The sequence below is a fragment of the Epinephelus moara genome, chromosome 1, assembly GCF_006386435.1.
Source record: "Epinephelus moara isolate mb chromosome 1, YSFRI_EMoa_1.0, whole genome shotgun sequence".
Classification (NCBI taxonomy): domain Eukaryota; kingdom Metazoa; phylum Chordata; class Actinopteri; order Perciformes; family Serranidae; genus Epinephelus; species Epinephelus moara.
Window position 1 is genome coordinate 14,301,727 of NC_065506.1, and position 17,840 is coordinate 14,319,566.

Sequence of the window (17,840 nt, forward strand, 5' to 3'; positions counted from 1 at the left end):
TTTCACGTAATAAATCTACTCGACTCAGCGCTCACATGAAGCTCCTGTGGGACCTCTTGCCCTCTTAAAACATCCCCACTGAAGGCGCACTCCTGTTAGTGCATCATTTAGGACGATCATAATAATAGTAATAATAATCATAATAATAATATGATTGGTTCAAAACTTATTTACAGGGTTGATGAAGACATTGTTTCCTTGGTTTTACAGTTACCGGCAGCATTATATTGATTAATTATTGCATTTATTTAAATAAAAAAAGTCGCATTTGTAGAAATTAAAGGCAACAAAATATCTTCAGAACATCCAACTTTTGATGATGACATCATGCAATCATTGCACTGGATTTACTATACAAACAAACAACTGGAGCGGCGATAAAGACAAACAAGTTTTTTTTTTCTAATACTTAAATTGATGTTGTGAAATGTAGATGAGTCCACATGAGTTGGGTGTGATGCAGGCTTTCGCTAAAAAAAAAATACTAAATGTTTAGGGAAGAAATTAAAAGCTTTATTTATCCCTATTCAGATGAACAGACTTGTCTCCGCTGTCTTTCCCACTGATCATCCCGGTGCGCACAAAGCGTTTGGATCCGCTGTGCGCAATCAGAGAGAAAGAGAGGGAGAGAAGGAGGGAGGGGAGGAGGTGGAGGTGAATGGCAGCGTGACTGAATAGCCCGGTGACCAATCAGATCCGCGATGGGCCGGGCTCTGCATTTGTCCCAGCGCTGCACGGGCCCTCAAAGTTTGTTTATTCGCGGAATGCGGTGTGTGATGAAAACGTGTTAGTAAGTAACCCCCCTTTTCGACTAATAATAATCAAATGAAACTGATTGGGACGTCGGAACACACTGTGGACTTTTTGGGAACGCGCACCGGTGCCATTTACGCACGGAACATGCTCGCGCGGCACAGCGTTTCAGCGCACCGGGAGCCTCGATTGAAACTCTTCAGAGAGTAGGTGTCGGTGTACAACACAACAAGAGCTGAATTACAACGATCTTAAATGCAAGAGCGGAGGACGGACTACCGAGTTGTGGAGAGAAGAAAGTTGGTCGCTGATCGCGGAGCTTTGAGTTGCGGGCGTCCAGTCGGTCCACATCTACAGGAGGGGGAGAAAAGACAAGGAAAAACTGTGATCGCTGCTTGATCAATGTGAAAGATTGAAAGATACAGTCGCAGGCATTGACTCGAGACGCTGACATTCCCCTGTAGTAGTCAAGATAAGCTTTGACTTGACTAACAGAAGGGGTTAAACCGTATCTAAAGGGAGTTTGGAAAACCCAGCCTTTCTTCCCCATACGGATCAACTCATTGGGTGGGAGCTGAGAGAGAGACAAGAGTCCCCAGCAAATCAGGAGCTAATTGATTAAAGAGACTTCATTTGAATAGGAGGGGGGCTGGCGAGGTGCCAATCGCCTTTCAAAGAAGCCCCCCGTATGATTAATCGCAGAGCATTATTGATAATCATAACGGGGCACATGCGCGGTGGATGGGCTCGATTTACGTAATTTTTGAGAAGGGTTTTGTAGTCATTTTTTTATTCTTTGCCTGCTGATGTGCCAGCCAGCATGTCGCGGAGGAAACAAGCGAAGCCGCAACACTTCCAATCCGACCCTCATCTGCCTTTATCGGAGCACAATGGTGAGTCCACGTAACCTATCGCTGCTTTTTACCCAAGCACACTCAATACCTCACTTTTTGGGGGCTGTTTTATCGTGTGTGTGGCCACATCTGTGGGTTAAAGTTAATACTTTGGATTGGACTTTATACTATTGTTTTTTGTTTGTTTGCAAATTCCATCGTCTTGGTGATGAAAGTCTGAAACACTTTATTTCCAGAAAACCTAATGCTCAGAGTTTCCTTAAATTCACTTTATTCCACTTCAAGGAGGAACTGAAAACAACTTTTGTATTTTTTTCCACATTAAGAATCTATTATCGGTTTTATAGAAATTGAACTAAACAAGATAGGAGTTAAAGATAACAAGGAAAGCACGTTTCTCTTCAGCTTTGCGCTGCGTGTGAATGCTCAAACTTCCAAAACTTTTCACTCTCCGCTTCAGCTTTAAATCGTGTTTTTAAAACCACACTTGAAACTCTCCTGTAAAGAGAAGCCGGCTTTAGTTTCGCTCCTCTCCGAAGCTTCCCTGCGCTCAGCGATCAGTTTCGGTGTCTCGACATGGACCACCCTGTCGCTTCTGCCCGGGACTCCAACTTTTTCCTGGGTCCCGGACACACAAATCTCCCCATCCGCGTGTTTAAGCCCTGCGCTGTAAAGTCGGGGCATGTTTTCCCCTTTTTTTTTATGAAAATCAGTGTCAGTAAGTCATTGCCTGTTTGTATAATAGCGGGCATTATTGCTAAAAGTTAGATGAAAGGAGGACAAAGTGCTGTGAGGAGCGCAGAGAAACACACATCCTGGAAATATCCCCCCGGTTTACTCATCGTCTCCACACTTTTTGTTCAAACAGCAGCACAGAGGAGTAAAGTCTTACTCACTCTGACACATATACACACATTTTGTATTTTATTAGAAAAGAATTTATAGTTTCCTAAACAAAAATCAACATTGATAAAAAAAAATTTTTTTACATTTACACCTTCAGAGCAGCTGAATATTATCTCTGGCCTGCTGTGAAAAATAAAACTGTGATAATTCTTTGCTCACAGAGTGAAATTCTCTCTTTTAACGGAGCTGTTGTGCCATAATATGTGAAATCAGTTTGCACAAAGTGCCATTCAGAGTGTCAGAGGCCAGCAATGTCCAGTCAAGTTGTAAATAATTGTAAATAGTCAGATTTTAGTCGAGAAGACAAAATAAAACTAAAGGAAAAAACTTCACCCAAACTACGGCGTGATAAGATTGCAGGATAAAGGTTAATAACAGCTGAATTTCGTAACAGGACGTTGCGTTGTAACGTGTATTTTTGTTGACCGACTTTCTGACTTTCCTATCAAATGACTCATTAACCCAAAATACTAGATATTTATTTTTCTTTATTTTATTTTTTTAATTTATTAATTTAATTATTAAGCAGCTTTTTTTAGCCTGTCATGCAGTGTGATATAATTTCACTGCTCAACGTTCATATTTTTATTATTTTATTTTGCACAAAAACAGACATGCCATAAATAAAACATGCAGATAAAATGCTAGATAATTTTAGCCATTGGCTGGACCTGTTGGATAAGGCCTGTAAATTGAATATATGTTATGTAAATAATCTCAGAGCCACATTGTTTTTAGTACTGCCTGAAAAGCATGTGCAGGTAATTTGAAATAAACACTTGCTTCTTTCAGGAGAGAGTCATGTGTGCAAAGAGGTATTTGCAGCACATTTCACATGATTTTTAGGAAGTTAATGATTAATGCAAAACCCTGTTTAATTCCAGAGGGTTGTTTTTTCTGCATTTTCCTTTAAATCTAATAAACTTAGTGAAGAGTTAGTTTTGTCACAAACCTAGACTGCAGAACCAGAAATTTCTTGAGTCTGTGCAGTGCTATCGCACAAATGAGTGCAAGTGCCTTGTGTGTTTTATTATGAAGGTATGGATGTGTTGTCTTTAGGTTTGTGTCTGTTTAGCCGAGTGCTCGTAGCAAACGTGCTGTGTGTCTTGTGGAGAGTTGTGGAAGTCGGAAGTGAGAACAGAAAGTCTTTGTATTTGTGGCTGAATATCAGTGGATGCTGAGGGCCGTGGTTACTGGGAGGTCGGCGTGAGAGCCACAGAGGGTGGGATGTTGAGCTGTTTTAACCTTTGCCAGTGTCCCTCTGTGTGGAGGTGATGTGAGTTCAGGGCCCAGTGTGTTCCCCTCTACCTCGCCATTGACCCCGCTGGTCGGAGCTGCAGGCGGCCAAGCAAGGCCTCGGCTTTTCATTTAAGTGTGTGAGCGTGAGGCCTTATCAGTGTTGTGGCCATCCCCCTTTGCCCTATCAGAGCTGCCCCCCTAGAGGGGAGATTGGCAGGGCAGCCCAATTTGCACTGTTGTTCCCTGCAAACAGAGAGCAGTCGCTTGTCATTTTGCCAGTGTTTATGTGGTTTGAGTCTAGGTGTAGCCTGAAGGACTTGCTTTGCCTTTTTCCCTCCCCTTGAGCTTTAAGCATGTCACCGGGGCAGAGCTTCTTAGATTTGAGTCTTGTCCTGGACCACGGCAGCTTTAGTGGAACCCCATCTAGTGTTCAGTGAGATGAGTCCTGAGGGCTGGAGACGATGAGAGCAGAAACCCTCCTGAAGTTACAAGTGTCAAGAGGCTCACAGAGGCCCCCCGCGAAAAAATAATGTAGGATCTCTCAAAGCTCTCCGTCAACTTTTTCGACTAATCCTCGCTTTCTTGTCTCTCATATTCAGACTTTGGTCAGTCTCTTTGAGGCTCTGTCCTCTGCTCTTTGTCTCTTCTGACGCCCTTTAGCCCTGCGCACTGCTTGCATTGTGCTTTTGATAGAGATTCTGTGGAAGTTTTACAGACTCCATCTTTACACCAGCTTGACTTTATCTTAATTTTAATTGGAAGGTAATCCTTTCTATTTGGGGAATTAAGCCTAATGCTAGCATCTGTGTTGTTTGCTATACTCGTCTTATGTGGACAGTGGATGTGTACTCATGCATTGATTTAGTTTTGATGCTTTTTTTTCCGGCGTCAAGTAAAGTAAATCATGGTATTGCACATATCTGTAGGTGTGTAAGCGTTCGCATCGATAAAAATATGATTCTTGAGTTTTGCAGCTGTAGGTGCAGTGTTATTTTTTTCTCATATTCCACATTGAAATAGAGTCAGAGTTGAGACAGAGTTGGTGAAGAAGAAACTGTCCACTGCTGCATTGCACAATTTTGATGAAGATGCTTTGCACCAGTTCCTTAGTTGGAAAAACAGAAACGCACAAATGATATTGTGCATAAATACCATCTCTTTAATTTCTCCTGTAATTACATATCCTAGTGATGGTTTATTATTGTAATTTGTTGCATTTGCATTTTAAAATTTGTATTATTGAGAATCTTTTGATTCATAGGATTTTTGAAACGCACCACATAAAAAAATAACGTCTTTATTTTAAAAAATATTTTAATGTATGAAACATACTTGGGCCCTTTTCTAAAGTGTGTGTATGAATTAAACGTTTAATTTATTTATATGTGATGAACGCCATCGTGTCTCAAATAGTGTATGCATTGTTTATTTTTTTCCGATACTCCACTACTAGACTTTAGACCAGACTTTGGCAAGCTCCACATATTTTACCTATTTTTTAATTCTGCATCTTTCAGAAGTTTGTTGTTAAAAAGACAACAAACCTCTGACAAACAATTGGATTTTCTTCACACTTAATTGTGTACAGTTAGCTCTGAGAAAAGAGAAAAGGTGTTTATTTAATCCTCACACTTCTCACACTATGAATCAAACACATTTTTTTTCAAAATGAGTGCTTGGGGTGTAGGTAGACGGGTGGGTGGAAGGGGGGATTTAACATGAAAAGTTATCATTAAAGTTGAGTCTTCCCTGTTTGCATGGTTTGGTGGTGTGAGGGCCAGGGTTTACTGTCATGGCAACTTTGCGTTATCTGATGTCTCTGAGCAGAGAAACATTGAGGGAGATAATCCCTGAATTAAACAGGATCTGCTTTGAGTCGACTGAGATGAGCAGGGCCAGGCTGTGCCGACGATCCCCGCCGCTCCCATGCTGCGCGAACAATGGGAAGGCATCCTGTCTCTCTGTGGGGCAGGGCTGCACTTCTCTGGGTTTCATTTGCAAATGAATTCTTGGCCCTGATGAAAGTGTTGAGGGGCCAGAGCCACAATGAAAGGGATTCATAGAGAAATGCAATTTGTAAATCAACTTGTATGTTAAACAGCGAGATTTTAGAGTGACAAAGAGGGAAAAGAGTCAGGAAAGTCTGGAGCACAGCAGTGGCTCTGGGGGCAGGGTGTCGTCTTGCCTTTTCACTCTCTGACTCGTCCTGTTTATCAAAATGGAAAATTCAAAAACACGTTTCTGTGCGCATTTGAAGGGCGGCCATTACTTGTGAATTTTCATCTCAGTGACAACATAAGTTTCTATGTCCGTATTGCATGTTCTGTGAACTGGTGTATCCAGTTTCTCAGTTTTGGCAAGTTTTTCATGCATGCATTCTGATGTACCGCCCTTCACCAAAGTTTTGACCAAGTCATTTATTTAAACAAATAGATTTTTCCATTGCTTTTTTACCCCAAAAGAATGTAATAATGACTGCCTTTTCTATGGTTGCAAATGTTTTGGGTTCAGAGTTTATTCATAATCATGGAACAAACGTTCCAAAAATTCAATGTATTTTGTATTCGTTTAATTAAACGGCGGACATTTCACCACGGCCTATATTATGTATTGAATAAGTCGCTATTTACTTTCTACTCTTTTTTTCTCCTCTGTTGTTTTGCTTTTTGTGTTAAGTGCGTGCACGTAACAACCCAGACGCCACAGGCTCTGTTGTTCATGTCTCACTGTGACTGCTGCCTGACTGGATACAAATTAGTTTAGTGACATAGATAACCTGTCTAAGATGCCCATAGTTCGCTGAAAATGAGCAAAGTTGACAGCAAATTGAAAGTCTAATAAGTCCTTCAAATGCTTGATTTGCGCCGAGTGGACAAGTAGACTTTGAAGGGCATGGAATATAGGAAATCAATGCCTTTCTATGAAATTTCATTAAGACCCAATGTCCTCACTTCACTCTATTCTATATTTTGATGGATTATCTGGAGAAAATGATTACCTTTGGTTTGGCTGATGAAACCCAGATGTACATCTTCAAAGATCACTTTTAAGCAATATTTGAGTAGTTCTCATTGATTTTGTATCCCCTCGTATCGTGTTTCAGAGGCCACTGCATTGAATAAGGCCTTTTCTCATTTCTGTTGGCTTATTGTTGCCTTTCGATCGTTGTTTTTGTGAACACATCAAGGGGATAAGTGTAAAACTGATTAACTTAAGATTAACAACAATGGAATTTGAGGAGATAAAGCTGCTTCTTCAGCTGCAAAACATTTCTAATCACTAATCCTCTGTTTCCTCTTTTTCAGGGGACACAGAACTTTGCTCGGAGGACCCCCCCTGCAAGGAGTCAGACGCCCACGTCTGTAGCAGATGTTGTGCTGAGTTCTTTGAACTATCAGATCTTGAGGAACACCAGAAGAATTGCACTAAGAATCAGTTAGTTCTGATAGTGAATGAAAACCCCGCCTCCCCCACCGGAACTTTCTCGCCAGGCTCTCCCCCCCATAATCCCGATGACCAGATGAATGACACAGCTAATAACACTGATCAAACAGAGTGCAGTGACCTTTTGGAGCCTAACACTCTTGAAAAAGACGAATCCATGGACGTGGATGTTTCCGGAATGAGCAGTGGTCATGAAGAGGAGGGCAGTCACACAGAGAGCGGGAGCCCCATCAACACAGTCAGCAGCCATGGTGGCAGGGGCACCTCTGGCCCAGCAGTAGGTACGTCAGCTATCTCTGCCCCTCTACCTCAGCTCAGAAACCTGACTGAACTGGGAAACTTCTCCATGATCAACAGCAACGTCATAATAGAAAATCTGCAGAGCACCAAAGTGGCTGTGGCCCAATTCTCCCAAGAGGCCCGTAACACTGGGGGGCCCAGGGTGGCAGTGCCAGCCCTTATGGAGCAGCTTCTAGCCCTACAACAGCAACAGATCCACCAGCTGCAGCTCATCGAGCAGATTCGCCATCAGATACTGCTACTGGCATCCCAGTCCCCAGAACTGCAGGTGCCCCCAACTTGTGCTCCAGGCACAATGGGGCCTGCTGCCAGCCCACTGACCACACTCAGCTCACATCTCTCCCAACAGCTGGCTGCAGCCGCAGGCCTAGCGCAGAACCTGGCTAGTCAGTCAGCCAGTATTAGCAGCCTAAAGCAGCTGGCTGCAGCGGCACAGCTACCTCAGTCCAACCCAAGCAGCAGTGAGACATCTCAGAGCATTAGCACACTGGGGCCATCAACAGTCAGTACCCAGTCCTCTGACAAGAGGCCGAGTCATATGAGTAGCCTCCACTCTCAGCTCAGCAACTCCTCACTAACTAAGTCATCCACGCCAGCATTTGGAATGGGTAGCTTGTTAAGCTCTGCAGTGAATCCCCTTCTACCTCAGCCCCCACCTGGAAACCCCATGTTCTCCAGCTCTCTGCCCAGTGCTGGCACCACCGTAGAGGACCTCAACTCTTTAGCAGCTTTGGCCCAGCAGAGGAAAAGCAAGCCGCCAAATGTCACTTCATTTGAACACAAGAGCAGCTCTGACGAGGCTTTCTTCAAGCACAAGTGCAGGTTTTGTGGCAAGGTGTTTGGGAGTGACAGTGCCTTGCAAATCCACCTGCGCTCTCACACTGGCGAGAGGCCATACAAGTGTAATATCTGTGGCAACCGCTTCTCCACCCGCGGTAACCTGAAGGTGCATTTCCAGCGTCATAAAGAAAAATACCCACACATCCAGATGAACCCCTACCCTGTTCCTGAGCATTTAGACAACATACCAACAAGCACCGGCATTCCATACGGCATGTCTATGCCCCCTGAGAAACCTGTCACCAGCTGGCTGGACAGCAAACCAGTTTTGCCCACGCTGACTTCCTCTGTCGGCATGTTGCTACCACCGACCATGCCGAGCCTGCCACATTTCATTAAAAAAGAAGATCATTCAATAGCCATAACCAGCCCTTCTGTCACTGCAAAGAGTGTCTCAGGCACTGCTGAGCCTTCAGCTAAAAGTAACGATGGAGTGTCTGAAGAGGGTGAAGGTGCAACTCTGCCTACCTCAAATGGGAGAACTGAAGAAGGCAGCCAATCCTCAGGCTTAATGACAAATGTGAGCTCTGCCTCAGAGAGCACTGCTGACTACACAACATCTAACAGCCCACCCATGATGACCAATCCTCTCATGCCTCTTATGTCCGATCAGTTCAAGGCTAAGTTCCCCTTTGGAGGCATCCTGGATCCTCTCCAGGGGTCAGAGACCTCCAAGCTACAGCAGCTTGTGGAGAACATTGACAGGAAGGTGACAGATCCAAATGAGTGTGTCATCTGCCACCGGGTGCTGAGCTGCCAGAGTGCTCTGAAAATGCACTATCGCACCCACACTGGGGAAAGGCCCTTTAAGTGTAAAATCTGTGGCAGGGCCTTTACCACCAAGGGAAATCTTAAGACCCACTACAGCGTCCATAGGGCCATGCCTCCTCTTAGAGTCCAACACTCCTGCCCTATTTGTCAGAAGAAGTTCACTAATGCTGTGGTTCTACAGCAACATATTCGCATGCACATGGGTGGACACATCCCCAACACCCCTCTGCCAGAGAGTTACCCAGAGTCCATGGTCTCTGACACTGGCTCGTTTGATGAGAGAAACATTGATGATCTTGACAACTTCTCTGATGACATTGAAGGAATGGAGGAGGGCCCGGATAGCAGTGTGCCAGACACACCCAGGTCAGCTGATGCCTCCCATGACAGTTTATGTAACTCCCCAGCTCCCCTTGAAACAGCTAGCCAGGAAGGGCAAGAGAAAAATGGCCGAGAGAACGCCCATAATAATGAAACAGAGGAGCTACACATCAGCCAAATGAAGGCTATGGCAAATGGCTTAGTTGAGGGGGATTGCCTCACCAATGACTCCTCATCTCTTGGAGGGGATGTTGAAAGCCAAAGCGCCGGGAGTCCAGCTGTGTCAGAATCTACCTCCTCCATGCAGGCGCCATCCCCCACCAGCATGCAGCCACAACCACGCAAATCCCCCAGCCTCGAAGAAAGGCACCAGAGGGCCTTTTCCTTGGAGCACACCACTGCAAGCCTCCTGCACTCTCACCCTTCCAACATTGGAGCCCTGGACCTGACATCTGTCAATCCCTCAAAAGACACCTTGGGCATGTTATTCCCCTTCCGTGAGCGTAGCATCATCAAGAACACATCCTGTGACATCTGTGGGAAGACCTTCGCTTGTCAGAGTGCCTTGGACATTCACTATCGAAGCCATACCAAAGAACGACCATTTATTTGCACGGCCTGTAACAGGGGTTTCTCCACCAAGGGCAACCTCAAGCAGCACATGCTAACCCATCAAATGAGAGACCTGCCCTCACAGCTCTTTGAGCCGTCAAACACCAGCCTGTCCTCCAGCCCAACCCCATCCCTCCTCTCTGTAGGCTCTCTTAACAAACCAGAGGTCAACGGCTTCCTTCATGGCCTCCACCCAGAGAACAAGGAAATTCCGTCTGGCTTGGTCACATCATCTGCCTCCACTTCCCCAGTGCTTTCTGCTGCACCACCACGCAGGACACCCAAGCAACACTTCTGCAACGCCTGTGGGAAATGTTTCTCCTCCTCCAGTGCCCTACAGATCCACGAGAGAACCCACACAGGGGAGAAACCCTTTGCTTGCACTATCTGTGGTCGGGCTTTCACCACCAAAGGAAACCTCAAGGTAAATTTCGAAACATCCAGAAAACTGTTGCTCTCCTAAATGTTTTTGCGTGAGAATGTTTGTGAAAAATGAGTCCCAGAGCTGCTATTTAGTTTTATACGGCGTGTCAGTGGAGTGGGCATCAAGAGGTGGTAATGTTGTATAATTAATGAAAGGAACAGCTCTCCTTGGTGGAAAGGCTGAATCACACAACTAATATGATTATTGGGTAGGAATTCCAGATTGTAATCAGCTAAGAATGATTCAGTGCACAGAATTAATTGTCAAAGGCAATCATTGTGCGCGAGGTCAGTCTGTAGTTTTCCACAATGGATTCTGTGAACACTGTCACAGGCCTAAATCATTAAAAAAGGGATCCTGCTCAATGATCTCCAGAAACTTGGGAGAATTATGTGAACGTAATTATGTGAAACTTGGGATGATTATTTTTAAGTGCGTCAATCCCTAATCCCTGGAGAGGAATTTGGAATGCATGTAGTTTTTTGGGGTTGAAACTTGTCTTGTACAGACATATCTGCATTCATAGTTACAGTTGCTGCACTGAAGTACACACAAAAGACTGAAATTTTTTGCAGTAGCTTGTATATGAAATACATTAAAACACAATAATGTTAATGTATCTTTCAAGGATTATGAAGCAGAGGAAAAAAAAGGGGAAAAAATGTATTCTCTTAGTCATGGGAAGGGTATTGGCAGAGGTGAAATGTCACATGCAATCCTGGCCACAGCAATGAAACTGGACAGTGCAATTCTACCCGCAACCCTGAGGTCCCCCTGTGAGATGAGCAAATTAAGGTTTAGATTAAACAGCATGTATCAGTCTTGCCAAAATAAGATGTTTACACCATGCTGGTACCTCTCACAGCATAAGCAACTAACTGGTCTGCTGCACCCAGGGTGTGAAGCTATTTTAATTCGGAGTCGAGCATTATTATTATTTTTTCCATTGCATCATCTCATGTGCAGCTCTTGTGGCCAAGTTTGTAAACATCACTAATTTTCATCCCTTTCATTGCTCTGTCTCTCTCCTTCCTCCCTTTTATTCCCCTTCTCTCTCCTCCCTCTCTCTCTGCGTAGGTCCACATGGGCACGCACATGTGGAATAGTGCTCCTGCCAGACGTGGCCGCAGGCTCTCCGTTGATGGGCCAATGGCCTTCCTGGGTACCAACCCAGTCAAGTTTCCTGAGATCTTCCAGAAGGACATGGCATCGAGGGCAAGCAACGGGGACCCAGCCAGTTTCTGGAACCAGTACGCTGCAGCCTTCTCAAACGGCCTGGCAATGAAGACAAATGAAATCTCTGTCATCCAGAATGGAGGCATCCCACCCATGTCAGGTGGTGTGGGAAACGGGGGTAGCTCTCCCATCGGTGGCCTGACCGGCAGCCTAGACAAGCTGCACAGCACGGAGCCCAACGCTGCTCTTGCTGGTTTGGAGAAAATGGCCAACACAGAGAACGGAGCCCACTTCCGGTTCACACGCTTCATGGAGGACAATAAAGAAATTGTAACCAGTTAGAGTGTATGTTTGATACAGACACATGAAGATGCCTGAAGGCATACTGTACACATATGTAGACACACAGAAGAAGAGAATGAAAGAGAACAAGACAGGGACAAAATCAACTGAACTGCTTTGCTCGCCATTGAATCTTTACGAACATGAGTGTGAAGACAAGTTGCTTTTTTTGTACAATGTACATGTTATAGTTTTAAGGAGCTTATTTATTAGTGATTATAACCTTGCTTGAAACCAAGTGGAAGCATTAACAGTTAGGTTTTTTTTGTTTTAAAGCCAGAATGGGTATGTATGGGTGCTTAAAATGTGCTTTTGAAACTTAGAATATCTGGGTAGATAACCTTACCTTGGCATTAAGTTATTTTCTGTCTGTAGTAGCTATAACCGAACTGTCGATGTTCATGTGATGCATTAGCCCTGTAATAAGCAAACAGACTTGCTGTAAATAATGTACACTGATCTTCTGTAGATGGTCTAACATCTGTGTGTTCATGGCCCCCCTCCCCTCATCAAAGCAAAACAATGAAATTCAGGCAAGGGACTAAAGGATGTGGTAGTTCCTTTCTTTCCATTTGCTATTTACCTTTATTTTATTTAAAACATTGAAGTTTGCTACATTTCAAGAGTTTCTTTAGTGTTAACTTGTTTAGTTGTTACCGTTTCTGTGTATTGTACTTTCTACCTTTTTTTTGTTTACTTCCATATTTTTTTTCCTCAATCTCTTTTGTTCGTTGCTCGTATTTTGCTGTTGTTGAAAGCAAGACAGAAGGGAACATTCGGTCTGGCCTATTTCCTGGCTTTTGGAACTGAGACAGCCAATCAAATGAGCAGGATTCTCCTTCAGTTTCTCAGCTGGATTTCCACGTTGCTGCTATGTCCCAGCATCCTCACTGACATCAAGTGCAAAGTTATGTGTTGAAGCTTCTGTAAATACGTTCGGACGTGGACATACGAACTCCCTCGTAATAAAAAAATGTACATAGAGCTCACACAAGAGAAGTCCATCACGGCCAGGGGACAAAATGATAGTGTTTTTATAAATATAAATATATATTGGGTTTGACAACCTTCGGACTGTTACATGCACTTTCTTGGAAAGTTGGAAGATCTTTATGGGTCCAGTTTCTCTACACTTTAATACCTACTAACAACTAAGATACTGTAATTCTTTACTCTAATAATCAAATACATCAGTTTTCCAAAAGAAACATTGTGTGTGTGCGTGTGTGTGCTTTTATTCCCTCCTTTATTTATCACATCATCACTGACAATTATTTTCACACATCACACCTTGACAACCATGTGAGAGAAGAGCAGAAATAACAATAAAACAACTTTAAGTCTCGGAGTAATTTGTGCTGCAGGGCCGTGGTGCAGCTTGGGGAACTCTTTTCAGTTTCCCTGACAGGCAGCAGAGGCACAAACGGGGGCTTGGATGCAGTCATTAATGGTGTGAGCTTCCCTGCTCTTTAATTTGAGATGATCGCCGTTTTAACCTCATAATTTCCGTTGCCAATCCTTGAAATCGCCAGTTAATCGCTAATCCTCGGAATCAAGTAGATTCGAGGCTTTTTTACGCAGAAAGGAAAAAGGTTCCCTCCTGCCATTTATTTACCGCCAGATTGTAATAAAAAAAAGTCTCAGCGGGGAAACGTGTTATTTTGTCTGGATGCGAAACTTAAGCAGACACAATTCAGCATTATTAAGGTGTTATGGATGCTGTCGGCTTTTTATGTGTTTTTTTTTTCCTTTTTGAAAATTTACGTTTCATTAAGAATGCGACGATCTAATTATTTGCCACAAAGGCTCAAAAGGAGTTGTCAAAACGATCACACGGTTATCCGGATAAAGCCTGTGACGGCTTTTAAGGCATTTGCCTCGCATTTTTTTTTTCTTATTCAAACTGAAAATTTTCCCCTTTTGTATTTCAACAGCTGCATTTAATTTAACACATCGTTGCACATCCTGCAATACAGGATCTGTTAATTTCTGTCCAGCATCCTCGGCGCGCTCCCCTCCTCTTCACAAAGCCCAAATCCCCAATATTTACGTTTTATATTTCAAGACGTCGAGGCTAAATGATCCTTGCCCACAGTGCCTGTTTTCTTTTTAACAGTCACATCTGTTCCCCTGAGCTGTGTTTGTGCAGCACGTCGGCTTCCTGAGAGATTCCTTCAAAGGACAGAAAGAAAAATAAAACTGCTCCACATCCATACTGCGCTGCTAATGATGACAAATACTGCGATCATATTTACCACTTTACATCCACTTATTACTACTACTGTAGAAAAGTTCAGCTTTTCTTAATATTAATTTATTATTATCATTAATAATAATAATTATTATTATTATAACAATAATAATAACTATACATGTAATATTATTATTATTGACAATGCTATTATAATTATTTATGTTGTTGCTTTTATTATAATTTCCAAGGCCTTATTTCTAATGGTTTATTTGTTAATAAGTATCATTATTATTATTACAACATTTGGAAGAAGAAGAGAAAAATAAAATTCCGACTTACTTAAGATTCACAAAATTGACAAACAAAAAAATTATATAAAAAAACAAAAATTGCTAACCACTACAGTTGTGTTTAGGAATATACTACAATTACTGTATATATATATATATATATATATATATATATATATATATATATATATATATGAAGTATGATGCATCATGTTTTCTGTGGGCTATTAACAGGTGGGGAACAGAAATATACAGGAGTAAATACATGCTTTATCTCTGTGTGAGTATGTCCCACCGCACTAAGCATGGACTGGGCTCTTCCCTCTCAGTTCCTCGCTTAAGTATCGATTGAGCTGTGCAGTATTACAGAAACACTTGAATCTCAGGTGGCAGGAATGTGTACAATTGATCTCTTCCACTGTGGCTCCCAGCAGTGGCTTTTTGCTCCGCAACACAGAGCACCACAGGAAGAGCCGGGCGAACACACTGAAACACAATCGCTCCAGACTAAGAGGGGCTGTCCCAGCCTGCCCTGTTCACTGTCACAATTTATTGTAGTGCTGTGAGTCTCATCCACTCCTCTGCAGCTGAGAATGTGCTTTCAGCAGTCACAGATTATGTACACTTTATATTATGAACAAACTCATAGGAGAAATGTACACGCACTGCATCTTCACAGCCTCCTGCAAACACACTCCTGAATATTTTGATTCATTCATATTATCTAAAGTGTTTTTATTTTAGCTTGTGCTGGTTATTTTTTAGCCAGTCTGAGGGAAATGGCTTGATGGGCTTTTGCTGCAGTGTCTGGAGAGGATGGGAACCATCAGCAAAGAAACATTACTCTCTTTCGCTGTAAGCCACTCCTGTCCACTTACTGTACACTTGAAGGTTCATTAAAGGGCTGGCCTTAAGTAAGGGCTGTATGCACAGCTGCCACGCTGCAAAAATAACATAATTTGTTTTCAGTGTAACTTGTGTTGGAAATTATTTTACACAACATTTTTATAATAGTTGATCCACTGCATTCTGCTTTGTTTGGGCAAAAAGGTAAACTTTTTGTTTTAATGGGTTTGGGTATATGAATAAGTTATTGCTAAATTAAATAAATGGCTTTCTAGGAAAAATTTTAAATGAGAAAAAAAAATTTTTTATAACACATGCCTTGCATTTCAGAAAAAACTGAGAATAGAATAATTCGTTACTCCAACTAAATTGGTTGAGAAAACTGTTGGCACATTCAGATGGGTCATATGGTGTTTGTGTGTGTGTGTGTGTGTGTGTTCACTGTAGTCTGTCAGGATAAAAAGCAAAAACAAAGTAAAAGAAAACAAGTAAAGTGCTTCTTGACTCATCAACAGCAGCATCAGAGGGGTTTATTCTGTTTAATATCTCCTGTTTCTGCCCTCCACAGTCCTTCAGGGTGCAGGTCAGGTTGAGATGAAGCTTCACGGAGGTAATCTTGGGAAGCTGGAGCCCCCTCCCACATCTTCTGTCTTGTGCTGTCAGCCCTCCTGAGTCGATACAAACCGTAGCCTGGGGCCCGGCCTGGACTCCCCACTGAGGTTCTGGCCCACCGCTGGGAGATCAAAGACCCGCGGAGAACAATGGTGAGCCTCATTTAGTCGGCCGCGGTTCACTTTCTCCGGATGCACTGCCACACCTGCCCACACTGTCAATCACACTCAGGTGACGGACCTGCTCAGAGGCCTACTTCCTGCAAGAAAATACGTCTGTTGTGCCCGTATGTTGAAAAAATATCTATATCTAGTCTGACTCATACTGCAAGTTGAAGCCCTAAAGTATGAATATGTCATATGCCTCTCACTTATAATTTTATTTGTGACACAGTAATCTTGTCTCACCTTTAATTTCCCTAACACAGCCTTTAGATGTATTTCATCGTATAAAACAGTAATTCTTTTATAAGCCTCTCCCTAATTTGCGTTGTCATTTTCCTCCAGCCATTTCATGCTGGTTTTATCTTCCTGTGGTTCTCATCGCGCTTCCTGTGGAAAATGGAGCCTGTCTGCAGCGTGTACACAGCTGGTTGGAAGACAAGACCTCCAGATTGTAAGTACAAACAAGAAGCAGGATTTTTCAGGCCTGTACACTCTCACAGTTATCACAGACGAGCAATCAAAGTCTTCTAGGAAATATCCATCCTGCTCAAAACCAGACACTTTTTTTCTTCACTCTGCTCCTGTTTGCTCTCTATTGAAGTTGTGCTTTGGTCTTATGAGATTGTCTTTGCATGGTTTATTTTTATGGCACAGCAATCTGGAGACTATCCAAATGTCAAGGTCATTTATCTTGCAGTTCATCCGCTCCTTGGCTTTGTGTGGTGAGAAAGAGAGGCACAGGCCCCATATTGCATTTCATGACCTATTGTGTCAAATGAGTGCCCAGACAAACAGGTGGGAGCCCTAATGTGAGCTGCTCGTGGACCAGACTCACCAAACTTGAGGCTCCCTGGCTCATTCTTTAATAAGGCACTCATGCTTGCAGAACGACCACAGTGCTCTGTTTCCCTCATCGTCAGATGGGAACCTTCAGGGATGCTAATGAACATACAGTGAGGGTTTGTCTCACGGACAGTGCTCCTGCTATCTGCCTCTCCCAGTTTATCATCACCACTGAAATTGCAAGCCCGTTTTACTGGGCTTTTACAACAAGGGGGACATTTAGCCCATTGTGATGCTAATTCTTTAAAATTTGATGTCTTGGGTTTGTTCTTTCAGGTCAGGATAGGTTTATGAGACTGGCTCTTTTGACAGAGTACAAGCACCTTTTCTGTAATTACGGAAAAAACCCCGCAGTCAAGGGTTGTCCTCATTGCCCCCAAAGGCAAATTTAATTTAATGTGCATTTCCATTTTAAGATGAATCGCGTTCCCTTGTTTTGTACAGTAGAAAGGAGACAGATCGTCTTTCTTTGGTTTTAAAGAACAGCTTCGAGATTAAGTAGGCTGATTGTGGCCCTTTCACCATCAGAATTACGGTTGGTAACCCTAGCCAGGCCTGTCTGCTCTGGGGCTGAAACACACACAGAGATGGGGACAATCTCTGTTAATGTCATCTCACAGATTCAATTTCCTCATCGCGATCTTACCTCGAGTCCCACAACCTCTGACACATATTCTTATTCTTTCTCACAGTGTCAAAGCATGCTAGTGAGATGGAAAGATATTCTTCAGTCGCAGCGATATTGATATTGAGCGTCAAGATGGGGTGTCAGAGCGACTAGGAAGAAGCCCTTCAGCCGCTTGTCAGGTGTGTTTGATTCCATAGGTGCTCCGGAGAGATGTCTTGAGTTTATTGAATTTGTCATTTTCGGCCTGGGAGTGAAAAGGGCACCTGTGTGCCGCCGTAAGC

General features: G+C 43.2%; 1 protein-coding gene across 2 annotated transcripts; it reads left to right on the plus strand.

Annotated features, from left to right (window-relative positions):
* The first annotated feature begins 652 nt into the window (after positions 1–652).
* On the plus strand, positions 653–13,190 carry sall1a (spalt-like transcription factor 1a). Of its 2 annotated transcripts, none has more exons than XM_050037941.1 (3): positions 653–1,646; positions 7,058–10,464; positions 11,542–13,190. In XM_050037941.1, the coding sequence occupies exons 1-3, from the start codon at positions 1,574–1,576 to the stop codon at positions 11,980–11,982; spliced, it is 3,921 nt and encodes a 1,306-aa protein (XP_049893898.1). In that variant the 5' UTR covers positions 653–1,573; the 3' UTR covers positions 11,983–13,190. The 2 variants fall into 2 exon arrangements, with proteins under 2 accessions (XP_049893898.1, XP_049893974.1); XM_050038017.1 differs by lacking the exon at positions 653–1,646 and adding an exon at positions 4,117–4,283.
* Positions 13,191–17,840: the final 4,650 nt, after the last annotated feature.

Excerpts from the sequence above, each read along its gene's own strand:
- sall1a (XM_050037941.1), top strand. The coding sequence starts at position 1,574 with ATGTCGCGGAGGAAACAAGCGAAGCCGCAACACTTCCAATCCGACCCT. Across the intron at positions 1,647-7,057 it reads GCCTTTATCGGAGCACAATG|GGGACACAGAACTTTGCTCG; the intron begins GTGAGTCCACGT and ends CCTCTTTTTCAG. Across the intron at positions 10,465-11,541 it reads CCACCAAAGGAAACCTCAAG|GTCCACATGGGCACGCACAT; the intron begins GTAAATTTCGAA and ends CTCTCTGCGTAG.